The following is a 17,162-nucleotide window of genomic DNA, read 5'->3' on the forward strand; positions in this document are numbered from 1 at the left end:
ACACAATTACATGTTTATCACAGAGACTTGGTCAGAACACACACAAGTCACAAAGACGGCATAACAATCATTTCAACACAATTACAATTACGGTGTACGGACTGTAGCATAATTATTTAGTTTAATGTGAAGTACATAGAAAGAGACAGAGGCAGGAACACAGGGAGATTTGCGTCATCTTGAATTAAAAATGTTTTGTGTTTTTTTTTCTCATCCAGACTGTGGGTTCATTGTCACCATGGCTCCACTCACCAGTTGCTTGGCAACCAACTCCTCCTTGGAATTGATGCAACCACTCATGTCTTCATAATTATAGGCTCTTTTTACAATATTTAGCAAAAAACAAAAAAAACTGTAGAATAGTAAAAAACTAAATGATCTAATGAAGGTGGAATACAATGGGGCTTTTTAATTAATCTACACTGATTACACATCTCTGGGTTTAAGCTGCTGGGTTTTTTGGGGGGGAGTTGCAGTAATTTGTATGTCGACGTCCAAATGTGTGTTTTATCTTTGTTCTTGCTGATCGAGCAGGTGATTCCTCCAGCCGGGAGCCAGGTTCACCTCCCTCTGAGAAGCAGGGCCTCCTGCGACCAAGGGGCTTCTCTGGGCTCGAGGGAGAATCAGGGAATTCACAAAAAGGCCTGAAAGATAATTAAATATCTGAATAATCAGAGCTGCTATATTTCATTTATCCTCTCACATATCCTCTGGGTTAAACGAAAGGTTAGCTATCGAGGATAGTGAAGGAAACCTGTAAGAAATGGCAGTTACATAATGTCAGCTTTGTTTGAACTGGATTAATTACAAAGGCTTGCATGTAATTATTCAACGTTGGTGCATTCTCATTAACGTATGCAGTGACATTCACTGTGACTCGAGCAGCTGAGGGACTGATGACCGGCTACATCTGTGATCGTCTCATAAGGAGGCTGAACCACAATAACATGATTTATACCATTTAATTGCAGCTTTAATTGTCTCACAATAGATGAGGATTTAGGAATTGATAACGAGTATAATGTCATGGGAAGAATGTCACAGAAAATGGTTTTTGAAGAACTCATTAAGGATGATAATTGAAGCTGAAACAGTTGCTTGATTTTCCTCATAACGCATTTCATGATCCTGCCTCGCTTTTGTTCCATCCTGTCTTAAATTTCCGTTGAACTTTGAATTAATCTTGGATTATCTTTTTTTTTTTCCATTAACTGAAATGATAGTGTTGACAGACTGATGGTTATGGTTTTTAAGAGGATTGTGTGCCGCTTATCTCACCTAGATTCGGCCTTTTGCAGGACGAGTCTCTCTGGCTGGAGTCGGAGGAAGCTGACGTGCTTTCCGTGGAGCTGGACTTGACTGAGTGGACAGACGGCACTGATGCTCTCGGAGGATTTGATTTGGGTTTGGCAACAACTCCAGCCGAGGCAGAGTTGCTCCACTCTGGATGACAAAAATGCAGGTAACACAAATCAAACTCAAAGTGAAAGCTGCTGTTCGTTACTGAATCTTTGGGAAGTGCAGGTACTGGTTATTTTGATTGAATTGAAGTTAGTTTTAACAGTTACATAACGCTGTGTGTGGCTATCATACCGGAACACTCCTCCAGTCGAAAACGTCCGAAGCAGAGGTGAATCCTCCACTGTTTCCTGACGTTCTCCTTCGTCAGACAGTGGAAGAAGAAGATGAAAAGTCCTGGAATATAAAGAAAAGTGATGTCACAAGTTGTGCTGGACCAGATTGAGTCCTGGCTGATGGCTCAGTTTGTCCCCTCGGCAGATAATGTTGATTTGTCCTTGAGGAAGGTAAACAGTGGAGGTTTGGTTGCATCAGATAAAACATAAAAGAAACAGATAGTTGTGAAAGGGTTGCATCATTTAACTTCTGTTTGATTTCTTCCTTTTTTATCCTGAGTTGTTTTGGTTCTTTTGAACTGTGAATGTGAAGTGGGATATTCAGGAAAAATTTACGAGCGGGCCTCATGCGGGAAGGAAAGCAGCAGGACAAATTTAAAACACAACTATGAAAAATATTTGCTCATCTAGTTAATTTGATCAAACCCTGTTTACGGTCACAACTAAAGTTCATGAGGAGGTTTGTGTTTCTGAGGTCGGACAATTGTAAATCAACTGTGTCATAGATGTGCCAAACCATGACATGGATAAAGAGTGGATGGTTTAACATGAAGTCTGACTCTTTCACTCTCCCTGACAGAGACCTGCATAAACACCCCGAGGCAGCCGTCGGTGTCAGGGTCTGAATATAGAGATGGACAACGTGGCTCCACTTCTTCACACTATCCAGAAGTGAAGGGTCTGTGACCTACACTGCAGCCAGCCACCAGGTGGTGATCAAGAGGCTATGCCTTCATTTTTGGCTGTCATGTTGTCCATCTTTTTATACAGACTTCTGTGTCTGTATAAAATAAACCAAAGTCTTTTTGCTGTCAAAAATACAATTTCAAAATCTTAAAGAAATTTAAATTTTGATCATGAAGATGAAGAAATGGTAGAAATGTTTTAGATAGCCACACTTCAGATCCATTCATGTTTGGGCATTATACTTAAATGAATGTTTTTTTTGAAAAAGGCAGATTGTCTGTTTATGACTGATGACAGGTCTGGACTATTTGTTAATTATGTTAACCTCAAATTATGGTTTTCAGAGATGTGAGTGAAACTGCATTTTCCTACAAACTACACCTTTACTTAGAATATAAAATATGACATCACAGCTCTGTTCACCCTCAGCCTGAGCAGACGCTTTATCAGTCAGTGAAAACACTTGAGTTGTGCCCGACCCTTAAATCAGTCACACATGCCACTTAAGAACAAATCAGTTCGAGGCCTGTTCCCTCTCAGCTTTCTGTCAAAGTCTCTGAACAAAACAACAGAAACCTTGCAGGGTGTTGAGTCCAGAGAACAGGTACAGCATAACTGTTCTGGCCGGTCCCCAGGTAAAAAAGCCAACTGTCCACGTGAGTCCAAGTAACAAGGTGAGACTGGCAACTCCCTTCAGGTCGTGCATCAGCCCACTGCGGATTCCAGCCGGGCTGTTGGCTCTCATGTGGCGGATCTGGATCAAAACCACCACAAAGACCTAAACAATAAAATACAAAATATGGATTTTAGAGTAGATAAATGACAAAGAAATAATAATGGATTTTATAACAAGGGATGCAAGGTTACATACACATTCCAGGCTACATAAGCTACAAAGCCTGGTCCGTCTATATTGATATCAAAGTTCATGATAATACATTCTATTAAAGTGTTAGAATTAAGTGTCAGACTGATACATCCTGTAGCTGGAGAATAATGTGATGCATTCACCAGTAAAATGGAAACATAAAACAGTTTATCAACTTAAATATGAACATAAAGTAATTTTTTACCCCAGTGTTGAAGAGAAAGATCAGCACGGCGTAGGCAACCACAGACACGTAAAAGGTCACGTTGTCCTGCAGCCAACAGCTGAAGAAACAAGGATCGAGCGGAAAAACAGATTTATAAGAAATGTAAAGATGACTTGGAACTTTTTTCTCTAAAAAAAACTGTGCCTGACCTCCAAATGTCACAAAACTGTCTAATGTTACGTGTTCAACTCAAATTGAAGGTGAACAGAGGACACAGAGAAACTTTACCTCTTCAGCGGATGAATTTGAGAACAGCCTGCTCGTCTTAAGCTTACTATCACGCAGGGATAAGATTAAAAACATCGTACTTTTAATAAATCTGAAAGTCACCAAAGTGTGATTAAGTGATAATTCTACTTTGCAATACCAACCAAACTGTGCAGAAGTTTTTTACATTTTAATCTTAAGCATCTGATTGAAGCCCTCGTGTTTCAAAGATGAATCCAGACACGAAGAGTGAATGATTATAAATAATACAAGATGAAGCTGAAACTCACAAGTTGTCAGATTGATCTATTATGTCTAAGCTGTGTTGAGCGTCTGTGTAGAGGTGACTGCCGTAGGCCTCTCTGTTCAGGATGAGCACCAGGATGCAGATCATCAGAGGAAGCCCTGGAGGAGGAGTGTACAGAATGTATCACAGCCTCAGAAAGAATAACCATCACAATTATCTGCTTTCAATTAGCATTCTCCTAATACAAAGAGCCAATCCCACAACTCACCCCATCCCAGAGCACAGAACTTGAGGATGTACGAGGGCACGTAGACGTTGAAGACTTTGACGAGGGCGAAGTACATGTTTACGGCTTCTAACCCCATCCAGGTGAATGAGGCCAGGAGGAAGTAGTGCAGCGCAGCGGCTGCAGCGACACAGAGGGCGTACAGACCCCAAGAGGACAGCCAGGAGTTGACCAGGAACACCAGGTTCAAGCCCAGCAGCGCCAGGCAGAGGTTGATGAGGATCTGAGAGGGGTAGTCTCGACGAAGCTTCCTGAGGCAGAAACGCAGGAGGAAAATGAAAGGTAAAACCCAGACAGTGTAAAGTAGAGACAATCATATACACACACAATTAAACCTGCAATAACTGATATTTCAATGGCTTTGGAAATAAGTCATCAACACAACAATAATCCTGTTTTTTCCTACTGACAGTCGGTGTATGACAAATTATAGTAGAGAAATATATAGTGTGCAGCAATCCCACCAATAATAGATTAGTAGTTGGACACTTACTCGAAAACTGTGTAGGTGAGAACAGTGATTCCCAAGAACAGCGATGAGAGTCCACACCCGACATAGGTGATGAAGGTCAGGATCTGCTCGTTAGCCGGGTCCACCGGAGTCCGAGAGACGTCCTACACACATTTATCGTGTGTTTTTATTTATTTCCCAATGTGCCACCAATAACTCTCCAACATCAACACACATTGCAAGTGGTTTAATAAAAGTAACTGCTCTTGACACTACGCTCAAGTACAAACCAGCATAAGGATCTTTCTGATCAACAACACAGCTCGAAGGATAGGTAACAATCTATTAAATCCACAAGTGAATATTTTTTTGTGTCTGAGTGTCTTGGAGGATATTGTATCCCTCTGTGCCGGACAGCTCCGATGTTGTCTAATAACTACTAAAATACAACTGTGAGCCTCTCTGTTGCACTGGGCTGTTTTTATTGCAGTTTATTATTTATTATAGTTTGTCTTGTATTATTGTAAACTCAGTATCTTGGGCCACAATTAATTCAGCCCTTTCAAATATTGAAAGTCTGTTTGTCATCCATTTTTTTATGTTTTAATCAAAATATTAAAGTAGTTCCTTATAAATTATGCTTGAATTTAAATAATTGTGTCTTTGATGTTTTTGAAGACAGGAAGAGTAAATTAAATAGAGGAACAGGAACTACTCAGGTCCAGTTAAAGATCAAGTGAATTTGTCCAACTTAGCTTCTTTTTTTATCTTCATTTAATTTGTTGTGCTTCGAACGCCCTCTGCTGGTGAATTGCTTTTACTGTCACTCTGAGGTTTACTCTCCAGGAAACAGTAAATATAGTGATTATATAGTTTGTACCAGGAGAACTCCGAAGTGTGTGAGATGATCACACAGACACGTTGTGTAGTCAGAGCTGCTGTTGTATTTTCTGCAGCCGTAATCGTCCCAGTCTCCGTGTCCGTCTGAGCAACAAAACAAAGATTTAGAATCACGCCGTCCAACAGCTTCTATTAAAAAGTGAGAAAAATGATTGACACCCACTGTTTTTATTGAAGTTCCAGTAAACGCACTTAACGTCGTCGTGAAGCTGTAAACAGATGAAAATGAAATGCTTTGCTTGTTCATGCATCAGCTCAGTGATCAACCATTTTTCATATTTTCAAAGGTCAGCTGATCATACTGTTTTGGGTATAAGATGACGGAGCGTGACTTGGACGTCTTCATCCAGGTCTTTGATGGGGGAGCTGGTGTTGGTCACGCTGGCTGACACCACAAAAGAGTTGAGGGTCTGACCCTCTTGGCTGCTCTGAAAGTTACAGGAGGCGTGAATGTAATTATAAAGAAGAGCATTCTGTTGAAATGCAGCTCATCTGGGATTTCTGGAGAGGACTCGTACCTTGAAGAGCATGGGTATACCGTAGAACTGAAACTGGACTCGTGGTGGGCTTTGGTTCTGGTCGACTTGTGGGAAACTGTGCTGCAGGACAGGTGGCAGGGAGATGAAGGCCACTGTGCTGTTAAAGGGACACCTGTTGATAAAAATCTACAACAAGAAAACTTTATTAACTCTACATCCCAGACTTGGTTAGTGCAGACACTGTGACACGAGTGTGAAATTGTGTTTTCTCTAAATCACTTCTTAGTTAGTTTTCTCAAACTAAATTGAATTACTTAGTTTAAAAAAAAAAAATTATACAACTATTGGCTTATTTTCAATGTCAGGACAAATGAAAAGATTGTAATATCTTTGTTTTTTTATCCAACTATAATAAATATATGATTTCGCTGTTTTCTGTAACCTGAAAGATGTTTGACATCTGTCATTTATTCACCAACCTCAGGCTTTGAGCCTGCGCGATCAGACAACACGCCGAAAGTCAAAGTGCCAATCTGGTCAGGAACTACATCCACCACTGAGATGGCGATGGCCGGAGCGACCAGTGTGTAGGAGCCCTCGTAGCCCACCATCCTGTCTCCCACCGCCTCCGTGATGTTCAGGATCCTGCAGCGGACGACAGGGACGAGGTCAGTGAACAGGAGGTCAAACAGGAAAAGTTCAGCAGGTTCCTCAGGTTCTACTTTTGATTTCCTTTCTTACTTGTTGGTGAAAGGAGCCAGGTTGCTGTCAGACTCCAGTATGTCGGAGATGATGTTGATCAGAGCTTGGCCCAGATACGGTGTCACCACACTCTGGTTCACTATGTCCTCCAGCTTGTTGAGGACTGTGACCAGCTCCTGGTAGCTGATCGTGGTGTGGTTGCGTAGTAAATCCTTGATCATCTCAACCACTTCCAGAGAGTTGTCTGCAGGTCAAATACAACTTGTGAACTTATAAATCTGAAATATATACTGATATATACATCTGGCCTGAATTAGAGCTTGAATTGTATGGATTGTTGGGGGTGATGATGAGTCAGATATTAGAGAGTAAAACATGTCCAGTATATTGATTTATTATTTTTGAATATAAAAATTGGCAATGATTCTTAAGATGTCACTATTAAACTCTTATGATAAAGAAAAGTGTGCTAAGCTTTTTAGTAAATAACTATGAATACAAAGAGAACACAGACCAGCAGTGACTTGGACTTGGTCCAGATCAGGGATGATTTCCACCACTGGAAAACAGTCTTCCAGGTCGGGGGTCATCCAGTGGGTACTGAGGCACAGCTTACTGTCACACAAGCAGGTGGTGAGAGGGGCTTTTGCATAACTACTTTATTGTCAGCTACTTTTTTAAAAGAGGATAAATAAGTTGAGCACATGGACATTATATATAAAAACCCATAAACAGCTGTGAGGTGTTTGATCCAGGAATCATTTATCAGTCATCTCTTCTCATTGGTGTCAATAACCTCCTGATTAATGCTTTTACTGCACAGCTCCCCCCGGCTGATGAGCAGCCATCGATAATAATCATCGCAATGAGTCAACACACAGAGAGTCCTGCACACAGCCAGACAGCCCTGTAAATATTTGCCAGTGGATGTAATCAATACTCGCCTCGGCCCGTGTTTCTTCATGTGTTAAATCTCTTCCGACCAGATAAGAATGTGACTGTGTGATGAATTTGTTTGGCTCAATAACAGATTTCTAACACTAGTTTCAATCTTTTCACCAGAGTATTGTTCATTTTTACAAACTCCCTGGAGTGTTTGGTTTCCTCTCACACACCAAACACGTCCCAGTTACACATATTAGTATTTTAGGTTGAGGGAAAAACTTGTGAACAAAATAAAGGAATGAGCCCCCTGAGTTCTCACCAGTGTCGGGTGGCGTTGTGATGTGGATTTTTTGGGCACGGCCGAGTTGCATTCTCTCCTCCTGATGTGGCCGGCCACTCAAACACGCCTTTCATGGTCTGGTCGGTTTCTGCAGTGCACTTCAAGATCACTGAGACAGTGACACAGATGGAGAAAGAGAATAAGACGGACAAAATGATCGTCTTTCTTATCTATAGAATTTGGAATGAATCAAAAAAATATATTCAAATTAAACAGAAGTAAATTTTCACTCACATATGCGGCTTATCTTTATGTCCTCAGTCGCCACAGTGACGGAGCCATTGTTATAAGGCTTTAAAAGCAGGTCTCGTATCTGCTCCTCTATTTCCTGTGTGTCTGAGGGTGACATCATAACCTGAACCTGGAAAACACAACTCTCTCTGCAGACAGTGACGGAGTTAACGAGTTAATATAATGAATTTACACACAAACACATGCAATCAAATGTATAGTTATTGAAATGATACACTAGAAAACAGAAAAGATTTTCTAAATATTTCACGTTTGACAATTAAAACCTAAAATGCTATAAAAGTAAACAGGCCTGTTGAGCACATTGTGTCGTCCACCTCATGTAATCATTCTGTCATATTCATAAGTTTTAAGTGAAGTGGTGGAGAGCTGCACGATCCATACCTGGACACTCTGTGTATGAACGTCTGAGGAAGGAAGAGTGAAAATAGTGACACTGGTGTCATGGGGAGAAACTTTTCCATTTCATGACACAATGAAGAGTGTTGACTTACTCCATCAGAGGCAGTGAGGTTTGACTGTATGTCAGGGTAATACCTGAAAGCAACATCAAAAATGTATATTCACATTTTTTTAGATACTGATTTCTGATGTTTGTGAAGGTGGATGATGATCACGGGGCTGCGTGGTACCTTTGAGCTCTGGGGAGCAGCTGCAGGTCGAGCACTGTCATGTCATCAGGTAGACAAGAGACGAGCTGTAAAGAGGCAGAGGATTCTTTAAAGACTAGAGCAGTGGTACTTAGACGGGTTCTGTGGAGGGACACTCAAGATTTATGTGTTTATTGGAATCTTTTTCATTATATTTGAGTTAGTTGAATGTTTTTCATGAACTCCATGACAACTGCAGGTGAACCCGTCAGGGCAGAAGCAGGTTTGGAGTCGATGGACATTCTAACTTATTCTGTAGAGTAATGAAATGTATTGTGTGTTTTTTAAAATGTATACTGTTTATCTAGTCATTTTTATCTAGTAAAAATAATCGATCTATGATGAACTGTGAGATTTACCCAGGTGGAGAGAATCTGTTTGGCGTCACAGTTTCCTGTTATAGACACGTTCACCTTAACCTCAAAAAACAGCTCTGCACAGAAGATTGACACAAAACAACAAGATAAATAAACATGTTTTACAGCATCATCACACAACATTTTTAACATGACTGTAAATGATGAGATTGACCTGAGATATTCGAAGGGCTTGTTGTGGTGATGGCTTCTGTGGCTGCACTAGCTGAGGTACTTTTGGTGCCAGTGGTCTGTGGTGTGGTAGTGGTGCTGGTTGTTGTGGTGGTGCTGGTGGTCTGTGGTGTGGTTGTGTATGGTGTGGTTGTGGTGCTGGTTGTGGTGCTGGTTGTGGTGCTGGTTGTGGTGCTGGTGGTCTGTGGTGAGGTTGTGGTGCTGGTTGTCTGTGGTGTGGTTGTGGTGCTGGTTGTGGTGCTGGTTGTGGTGCTGGTTGTCTGTGGTGTGGTTGTGGTGCTGGTTGTCTGTGGTGTGGTTGTGGTGCTGGTTGTCTGTGGTGTGGTTGTTGTGGTGGTTGTCTGTGGTGTGGTTGTGGTGCTGGTGGTCTGTGGTGTGGTTGTGGTGCTGGTGGTCTGTGGTGTGGTTGTGGTGCTGGTTGTCTGTGGTGTGGTTGTTGTGGTGGTTGTCTGTGGTGTGGTTGTGGTGCTGGTTGTCTGTGGTGTGGTTGTTGTGGTGGTTGTCTGTGGTGTGGTTGTGGTGCTGGTGGTCTGTGGTGAGGTTGTGGTGCTGGTGGTCTGTGGTGTGGTTGTGGTGCCGGTGGTCTGTGGTGAGGTTGTGGTGCTGGTTGTGGTCTTGAGTGTGGTGTTTGGAGGTAAAGTTGATGTTGCAGTTGTAGCCTGGGTGGTGGTGACTGTCACCACATCAGGAGGAATGGTGGCGTCTGTGGAGAAGCTTCCTGGAAAGAGGATAAAAATACTGTTGTGAACTACAAATGAGTTTTTCTGCGAACACACACACACACACACACACACACACACACACAGAGTTAGAACACTACGCCCTACCAACAGATGTGGTGTGTATGCTGCCCTCCTCAGCCACCACCTCCAGACCACTCAGGTCGTCGTAGGGGACCCTCAGATCCATGTACATCTCTTTTTGCACAGCCGCCACATCCACGCTGGGAATCACACTTATATGAACCAGACAGTGAAACCTACAGGGGAAGACAAAGGGTTAAAGGTAAAAGCTTAGGATTGCTATTTAATGTTGTTGTACTCTGTATAACAACAAATTCTATTTTATTCTATTTTAATTGTCTTATTTATTTATTTATTTTAGCGATCAGAAGAGTTTTCCCAAGCGTGGAAATGTATTTAATTCTAAAAAAGTGTGGATGAACTACAGAAAACATGTTTTTCATAATTATAATTGAACATTTGCTCGTCTATATATTTTATATTGAGACAAAATCTCTTTCACCATCTTTTGAGCTTGAAACTGATCTTGTGTCTCAGCTGATCTAATTCAATGAAGCAGTAAAACCAGTGAACCATGTTACCTTTTAATATTGGAGGAACCCCCCCGCACCTGAAGAGTAAAACACATGTTATTTCACCGCACTGCTTTTTTCACTCTCGAATTAAAACATGGACTTGAGCAACACATTTCATATATTTCTTGGAGCCTGACCAATACTGACTGAGACTAATAATCTAATATGACCAAGACATTTTTTTTACATTAACACTGAACATGAATATTTTGATAAATATCCTTTAAATTGCATTTTTGAAGAATTGTGATCCAAACGCATTTAAATCTCTCTGATGTTCTCTGGTGCAAAATCATAACTTTGACGTATCTGCTGATGAATCAGTTTGTTAGTATCAGTAGAGACTGGCTGATCAATATCGGCGTGGTTCATTCATCAATCAGGTGTTTCCTCACCAAACTGTTGTTATGTGAAGTTTGTGCAGGTCCGTCCTCTGTGCTGGATCTGTGTGAGAAATCAAAGACACTGAGGGTTTGTTTATGGCCTCATCGGTTCCTTCTTTCTCTGTCATTTACTATGAAATACAGTTGACATTCATACACATTGTACCCTCAGTGTGAGAAGTCAAAGCTTCTCCTACCTGGATACTTCAAACACGGACACTCTGTGTAAATAGATGCTCTTCGGCAGAACGTCTCTGAGCTGCAGGAACAATAAACAGAAAACAGATTTACTGCAGGTGAACAAAGTCAAAATAATACCTGTACTTTACAATCCAATCCAAACCAACAGCCCCTGGATGATTGGTTTGAAGTGATCAAATATGTTCTAATTATACTAGGTTTAATTCATATTGAAACATGTTTTATTAAAAACTTTTAGGATTTTATTATACTGTTAAAAAATGTCCATATAATGAAAACTAAACATTTAGCAAAATTCCCCCCTGTCCATATTTGAGAATAATAATGTTCTGGTCAATTTATTGATTAAAATGTTTTCATTGTAGTGTATGTCTTTTTTTACCCAGTAATGTGCGATGTCTCTGGCCATGTAGTCCTCAGTATTGTACTCATTGTAACAGATGAGGGCAAACATCAGTCTCACTTCGTAACAGGACCATTCTGCCAAACAACCAAAGAGAATGAGACACTATTAAAAAAAATTTAATGCAGCAATGCAACATTTGAAAAAGAAACCAGTTTTGCCTTTGATTTAAGTTGATATTTTTATTATTTGAAAAAACGAATGATCAGAAAGTATTAAATAGGAACAGGAACCGTTTCTGTGAAACTCAAACATGGAGCTCTGCTGTAAAATAAAAGTGGAAAGCAGAAGTCAAAGTGGGAACGAATCAATGTTGATACAATATATGATAAAACCAAATGAGACAAAACCAAATGTATAGTTTCTTCTTATCAGGATACTTCACGATCAGTTATTCCTAAAATTACGTTTATTAAATGTTCCAAAATATTGAACCTGGGTTGCAGATTTTTAATCAAACAAAGAGGTTGAGTTAAACGCCTGATGTCTATTTTTGATGAGAGAATGGCTTCTATATTTACTCATCTACTAAAATCTAAAAAGATGGCTGGTAAATATTTAATGCTACAGCTCATGCAGATGTTAATACTTGACAGACTTTTTTTACCGCACCAAAGTGAAATGACACTAACTGATGTATAAACACTGTGGGAGGAGACATTGTAGTTTCTGTGGTAAAGGACATTCTGTATTGATCTCACCACACTGCAGGCTGGAGTCATACCGCTCCGTTCCCCACCAAGTGTCCCAGTTGTCCCTCTCCCACTTCAACAAGTCCCCCTCTATACAGTTCACAGATGTCACCTCCTGTTTGCTGCGCTCTCGCTGCCACAGTCGAAACAGAGACACTTTGGCCACAATGCCGGTGACCGGAATAATCTGGATGCTCCCATTCGTCAGGCGGTGCGCCCCACCAAGAGTGAGGGTGCCATTGGGAGCCAGTTTGTGGCACGAGGGGGGAGATGAGGAACGGGTGTCGCTGGAGTGAGCTGAGGGAGAGGAAAAGAGGGAACGGTAGTATGATACACTCAAATTAGCACAGAGCCTGAAACCGCCAAAATCTTTTTTTAACAATTTGGAACAGAAGTTACAACACAAAATAAAACCCACCTGCCTTCATGTCCACCAGTTTGTCATCAATGTAAAGGGAAGGTTTGTCTTTCGTATGAGACCAGGCGAGACACAGCGTGTACCACTGCGACAGACTAAGGTTTATCTTAGGGCTCGTCCACTCTCTCCCAAACAGCCAGACCACCAAGCGATTCAGCTTCCCCCCCAAGCCCAGCTCAGTGTACTGAGCATCGGGATGACGGTACATGAAGGCGGTCCATGGTGAGGTGGCCCGGACCTACATATATTTCATGACACACACAACACGATTCGTGATTTGATTTTAGAAACTGACGCTAGAGTAAATGTCTCTTCTCATCTCCGTCTATACCTGGAACTTCAGACTGAGGCAGACCGTGAGCTCCTGCAGGGCGGGGATGGAGACGTGACGCTTTAACTTCCAGTGGCTGTCCCTGGTGCTGAAGTCAACCACCTTCCCCCAGAGACTGAGCTGAGGCACTGACGACAGACACAGACAGCACATAGTAAATCATTAACATGAGGCACATACAGTATAGGAGCAGTGTGTGGACTGGAGATTGTTATCACATCTCTCTGAGGCTTTGTTTTGTTTATTTCATCAAATATTTCAATTAAAAGATATTATTAATCAAACTGAGTTGAATGAAATTGAACTTTATGATTATGACACTTCCAGAGTTATATCATAATCAAACTGACAAACATAAACAATATTGAGATGCTGATGTAGTTTAAGTTAAATATTGCAAAGAGAAAAACCTGATGGAACAAATATTAGACATGTACAACTGACATTAACAAAAATCAAGATTGCTTAAACAGAACTTTCACTGCACTGAATATGTAAATAGTTAATAATGTGTATTAGTTTTTCCTCATAGCACTTAAAAGAAAGTTTTATCTGTTGTATTTTTAGCTTTTTAAATAATGGGTTGGATCATTTTGATCATTTTATTGAAACAATTCAAATTCCAGTCAGAAGAAGTAATTGAAATGTTATGACGCACAACAGCACACGTTAACTTCCTATAATGGCTTCAACCTTTTGACCTTCCATCTGCAGCTAAGACAGAGCATATATATATATATATATATATATATATCATACAGCCTGATACTAGTGAACAAATGTGAGCTCTTTGTTCAAGACATTATTTATAATCCGCAGTGACTTTTCTGTGGGATCGAACAGGATCTAAAATCTGACAGATAATAAAGAAATAAACTAACAAATAGGTTTTATTTCTGTAAGAGAGCTCGTAATCTTTACCAGCGTTTATTATTTTCTGTCGTCTTTTATTCTACTTTTAACCACGACTATGAATTTAAAACTTTGCCCCCCTCCCTGCTCACATTAGAGTACTGAGAATGAGTAGAAGCGAATCTTAACGTACCTTGCTCCACATCAGATGTGGACACATCAGAGACACACAGGGACAGACACACAAATACATTCAGGACGTTTTGAATGAAAATCATCCTGAAATCTGAAAAAAGGAAAAAAATCTTTTTAGCATTTTTTGTTAATTAGAATCTTTGAGCAATTAATGAATCAACTGAATTTTTAAAATGTGCACTTTTTTACACTAACAATCTCCCTTCATAAAATAGTTTTAACGCCTTAACATTTATTTTATAGTGCAATTTCATCAAAAACAAATATATATATATATATATACACACATTTTAAATATATATCAAAATAAGAAATGAATAAATATTCACCTGCATTAATAGAGAGAATAAACTTACAAATAAATTAGAGCTGTGAGGATGAATCCCGGCCCAGAATCCCAACAGCAGCGATATCTGATACTGAGGACTGGTCTTCCCAGTTTCCTCCACAAACCCGACTCTGCAAATAAAGACAGTGCTACTGTTTGTACAGTGGAAACCAGTGTGTTACTGCTGAGACCAGTGTGTAAATATGTGTGTGTTCCGCTGTGTCCAGGTGAGAGGGTGTGACAGAGAAAGGTAAAGAGAGAGAGTGAGAGAAAATGGGTTTGCACATTGAATCTTACCAGTCAACCAAATTAAAGTTAAAAACAAAACTCCCACACAAAGGCATAAAACTAAAGGTAATTGCTCTTGACAAACATGCAGTGCTCTGTGTAAACACTGCTCTCTACCTGCACATCACTGCTCAAATCTGGTATAAAGCTCACAACACTGACCTTTACTGGGATGGCCTGACTCTGTGAAGCAGGGAGCAAAAAGAAACGCCTTCAATATTTTTAGACAGAAAAAACTTGTTGCTCCACTTTCTCTTATACAGGAAGATATATTTTTAACAATGAAGCCGACACCTCACAACGAGGAAGTGGTTCATATATGTAATGAATGTCCTGTAGTTGTATGCCTCCACCAACCAGTGCTGTTTCTGTCTCCATGTTTTTATATACATTCACATGAGGCCACAGAAATCTAATCAGTTCATCTTTGAGTCCAAATGAAAACTGCTCATGATTTGGAGACTTACATTATGTTCAAGAGGCCAAAAACCAGTTTTGTGAGGCCACAGTGACCTTGAGCTTTGAACCTTGAGATATTTGTACCAAACCAAAGAAATTCAGTCAAGGTGCTGATATCATGTTTACAAGAACAAAACCTGAACAACTCTATTTTGTATAAAGTTTATTTCATATTATTAACACATCAAAGCATGCAGTTTCAATACATTTCAATTTTATATTTATTTGTCATCTTTCCTTTGAGGAAAAACAGTTTGGAAAAGTGCATAAAGGTTTATTTACTCAGAAAAAAACACAATAACCATAGTAATCCCTTGGTAATTAGAAGATACAAATATAGATTTAAAAAAAAACTATTTTTGGTCATCGATCAAGATATTAACAAAACATTAAAGTCACTAATATAAGCAGGATTGTTTTGTGTTAAAAATTAGATGAAAGAACACATTTGAAATCATCCAGATTTAAGAATTTATTTCAAACGTATGTATCATCTAACAGTGACACGTTCCGCATCGATTTCTGAATTTCAAACAATCCAAGCAAACATCTGCAACATAAAAATAAAACAGAAACTTAAAGACAATGTTTTCACTGCTGTGAGACCACGACTCTCCGTCTCTACTTGTTGCCACAGTCGGTGCACAGGATGTCTCTTCCCTTGGCCACAAAGGGCTTGTTGGACAGACTGAGGGAGCATCTCTTACAGTTGAAGCAGTACTCGTGCCAGGAGCCGCCCTCGTACTTCACGACGTTCACTCCTTTACCGAAACCTGAGAGGAGAGAAGAGACTGTATTTATCCATTTCCTCCATCTTCCTATACTTGCTGTTGCGTTCTCAGAAATGTTTAACTTGAATCATCACACTGTCACCTACATCTGTTTTTCCACCTTCTATCTTATAAAAAGCCTTAACATACTCCAACCATCTGCTCAATGACTCACCTCCATCCGTCTAAACTCAAATCTCAACTTTAATAACTGCAGGTATTCAAGAAACATCACATGACCTGTATCTGTTTACTGGTAAATGTCCTTAAAGAGATAATCTCCATGAACCTGATACAGTTTATTCCATCATAAGCAGATTTTAATGATTCACTTTACGAGCTGAGGGAGACGTTCACATTCGTTTGTTCTCTGCGACACTCGTGTGTCTCTTTTAAAAAGAAGCCACAGGTTTAAAATCCTTATTCGATGTAAGTTTACCAGTGATGGGGTCGTGGCAGCCGCTGCACTTCTTGGCCACAGAGTTCTTGTAGCAGTCGACACAGAACACCTGATCCTGGTGGTTGGTGAAACTCAACCCTGCCAGAGGCTTCGAGCAGGAGCTGCACACAAAACAGTGGCTGTGCCAGGGCTGGTCCTGGTAGTTCACTCCTCCAGAGGTTATAGGCTGGAGACACATGGTGTACACTAGTATTACCATTGACTGTAAATAACAAAGAACTAATCGAAATCCTCTTTTATACAACGTTCAAGGCAACAGAAATATAATCATCTTATAAGAACTGTTGGTACCACCCTCTTGAATGTTGTCCTCATGTTACCAGACTATTCTAGTCTAAAAAATCACAACCTTAAAAAATGTAAAAGAATAATCTGTTAAAAAGAAACAGTCAGATCTCTTTCAGGCTGTTAACGTTTTCTTTCAGGAGGAATGATGGAGGATGGTGGATCTGTTCCGCGTCAGAGGAAACGATACCTTTTTGCAGCAGACGCAGTGTTTGGCGAACTTCTTGTCGTAGCAGGGGCTGCAGTAGACATCAGTTCCTTTGGAGAGGAAACTCTGCGACCCGATTGGTCGTTTACAGTTGAAGCAGGTGAAACATTCGTCGTGCCACGAGTTGCCTTTGTACTCCACGCTCTCTGTGCCTGCAGGAGAAAAAGAAGCAGGTGGGGAATGAGTACAATCTACAGGTGGTCTTTAAG

General features: G+C 40.4%; 2 protein-coding genes and 1 long non-coding RNA gene across 6 annotated transcripts in view; 1 reads left to right on the plus strand and 2 right to left on the minus strand.

The window, feature by feature from the left end:
* Positions 1-10,825, minus strand: LOC138413803 (adhesion G-protein coupled receptor G4-like). Its single transcript, XM_069539811.1, has 24 exons — positions 10,687-10,825; positions 10,190-10,341; positions 9,346-10,080; positions 9,174-9,247; positions 8,797-8,861; positions 8,659-8,701; positions 8,549-8,571; positions 8,147-8,292; positions 7,892-8,021; positions 7,202-7,302; positions 6,727-6,931; positions 6,465-6,630; positions 6,025-6,171; positions 5,809-5,934; positions 5,670-5,715; positions 5,487-5,590; positions 4,649-4,770; positions 4,138-4,406; positions 3,913-4,027; positions 3,395-3,473; positions 2,898-3,099; positions 1,594-1,695; positions 1,279-1,443; positions 1-644 (listed from the first exon to the last, which is right to left on the minus strand). Exons 1-24 carry the CDS (start codon positions 10,731-10,733, stop codon positions 508-510), a joined length of 3,501 nt encoding a protein of 1,166 aa, XP_069395912.1. The 5' UTR covers positions 10,734-10,825; the 3' UTR covers positions 1-507.
* LOC138413804 (uncharacterized) overlaps positions 6,074-17,162 on the plus strand; it is an 11,330-nt gene continuing 241 nt past the window's right edge. Inside the window, exons 1-4 of one of the 3 annotated variants that reach the window (XR_011246211.1) lie at positions 6,074-6,212; positions 6,470-6,653; positions 12,379-12,999; positions 13,121-13,311. This is a non-coding gene — a long non-coding RNA (uncharacterized lncRNA). Of the gene's footprint in view, positions 6,213-6,469; positions 6,654-12,378; positions 13,000-13,120; positions 13,312-16,885; positions 17,127-17,162 lie in introns of those variants that run through there. The other 2 variants (XR_011246212.1, XR_011246210.1) reach the window with 2 other exon arrangements.
* The window catches only part of LOC109635739 (four and a half LIM domains protein 1-like), a 10,801-nt gene continuing 9,019 nt past the window's right edge, over positions 15,381-17,162 (minus strand). For both annotated transcript variants that reach the window (XM_020097094.2, XM_020097093.2), the window contains exons 4-6: positions 16,936-17,105; positions 16,440-16,626; positions 15,381-16,003 (exon numbers count right to left, since the gene is read on the minus strand). In XM_020097094.2, coding sequence (XP_019952653.1) covers positions 15,852-16,003; positions 16,440-16,626; positions 16,936-17,105 — 509 coding nt within the window. In that variant the 3' untranslated portion in view covers positions 15,381-15,851. The remainder of the gene's footprint in view (positions 16,004-16,439; positions 16,627-16,935; positions 17,106-17,162) is intronic.

The sequence above is a fragment of the Paralichthys olivaceus genome, chromosome 15 (genome assembly GCF_024713975.1).
Source record: "Paralichthys olivaceus isolate ysfri-2021 chromosome 15, ASM2471397v2, whole genome shotgun sequence".
Classification (NCBI taxonomy): domain Eukaryota; kingdom Metazoa; phylum Chordata; class Actinopteri; order Pleuronectiformes; family Paralichthyidae; genus Paralichthys; species Paralichthys olivaceus.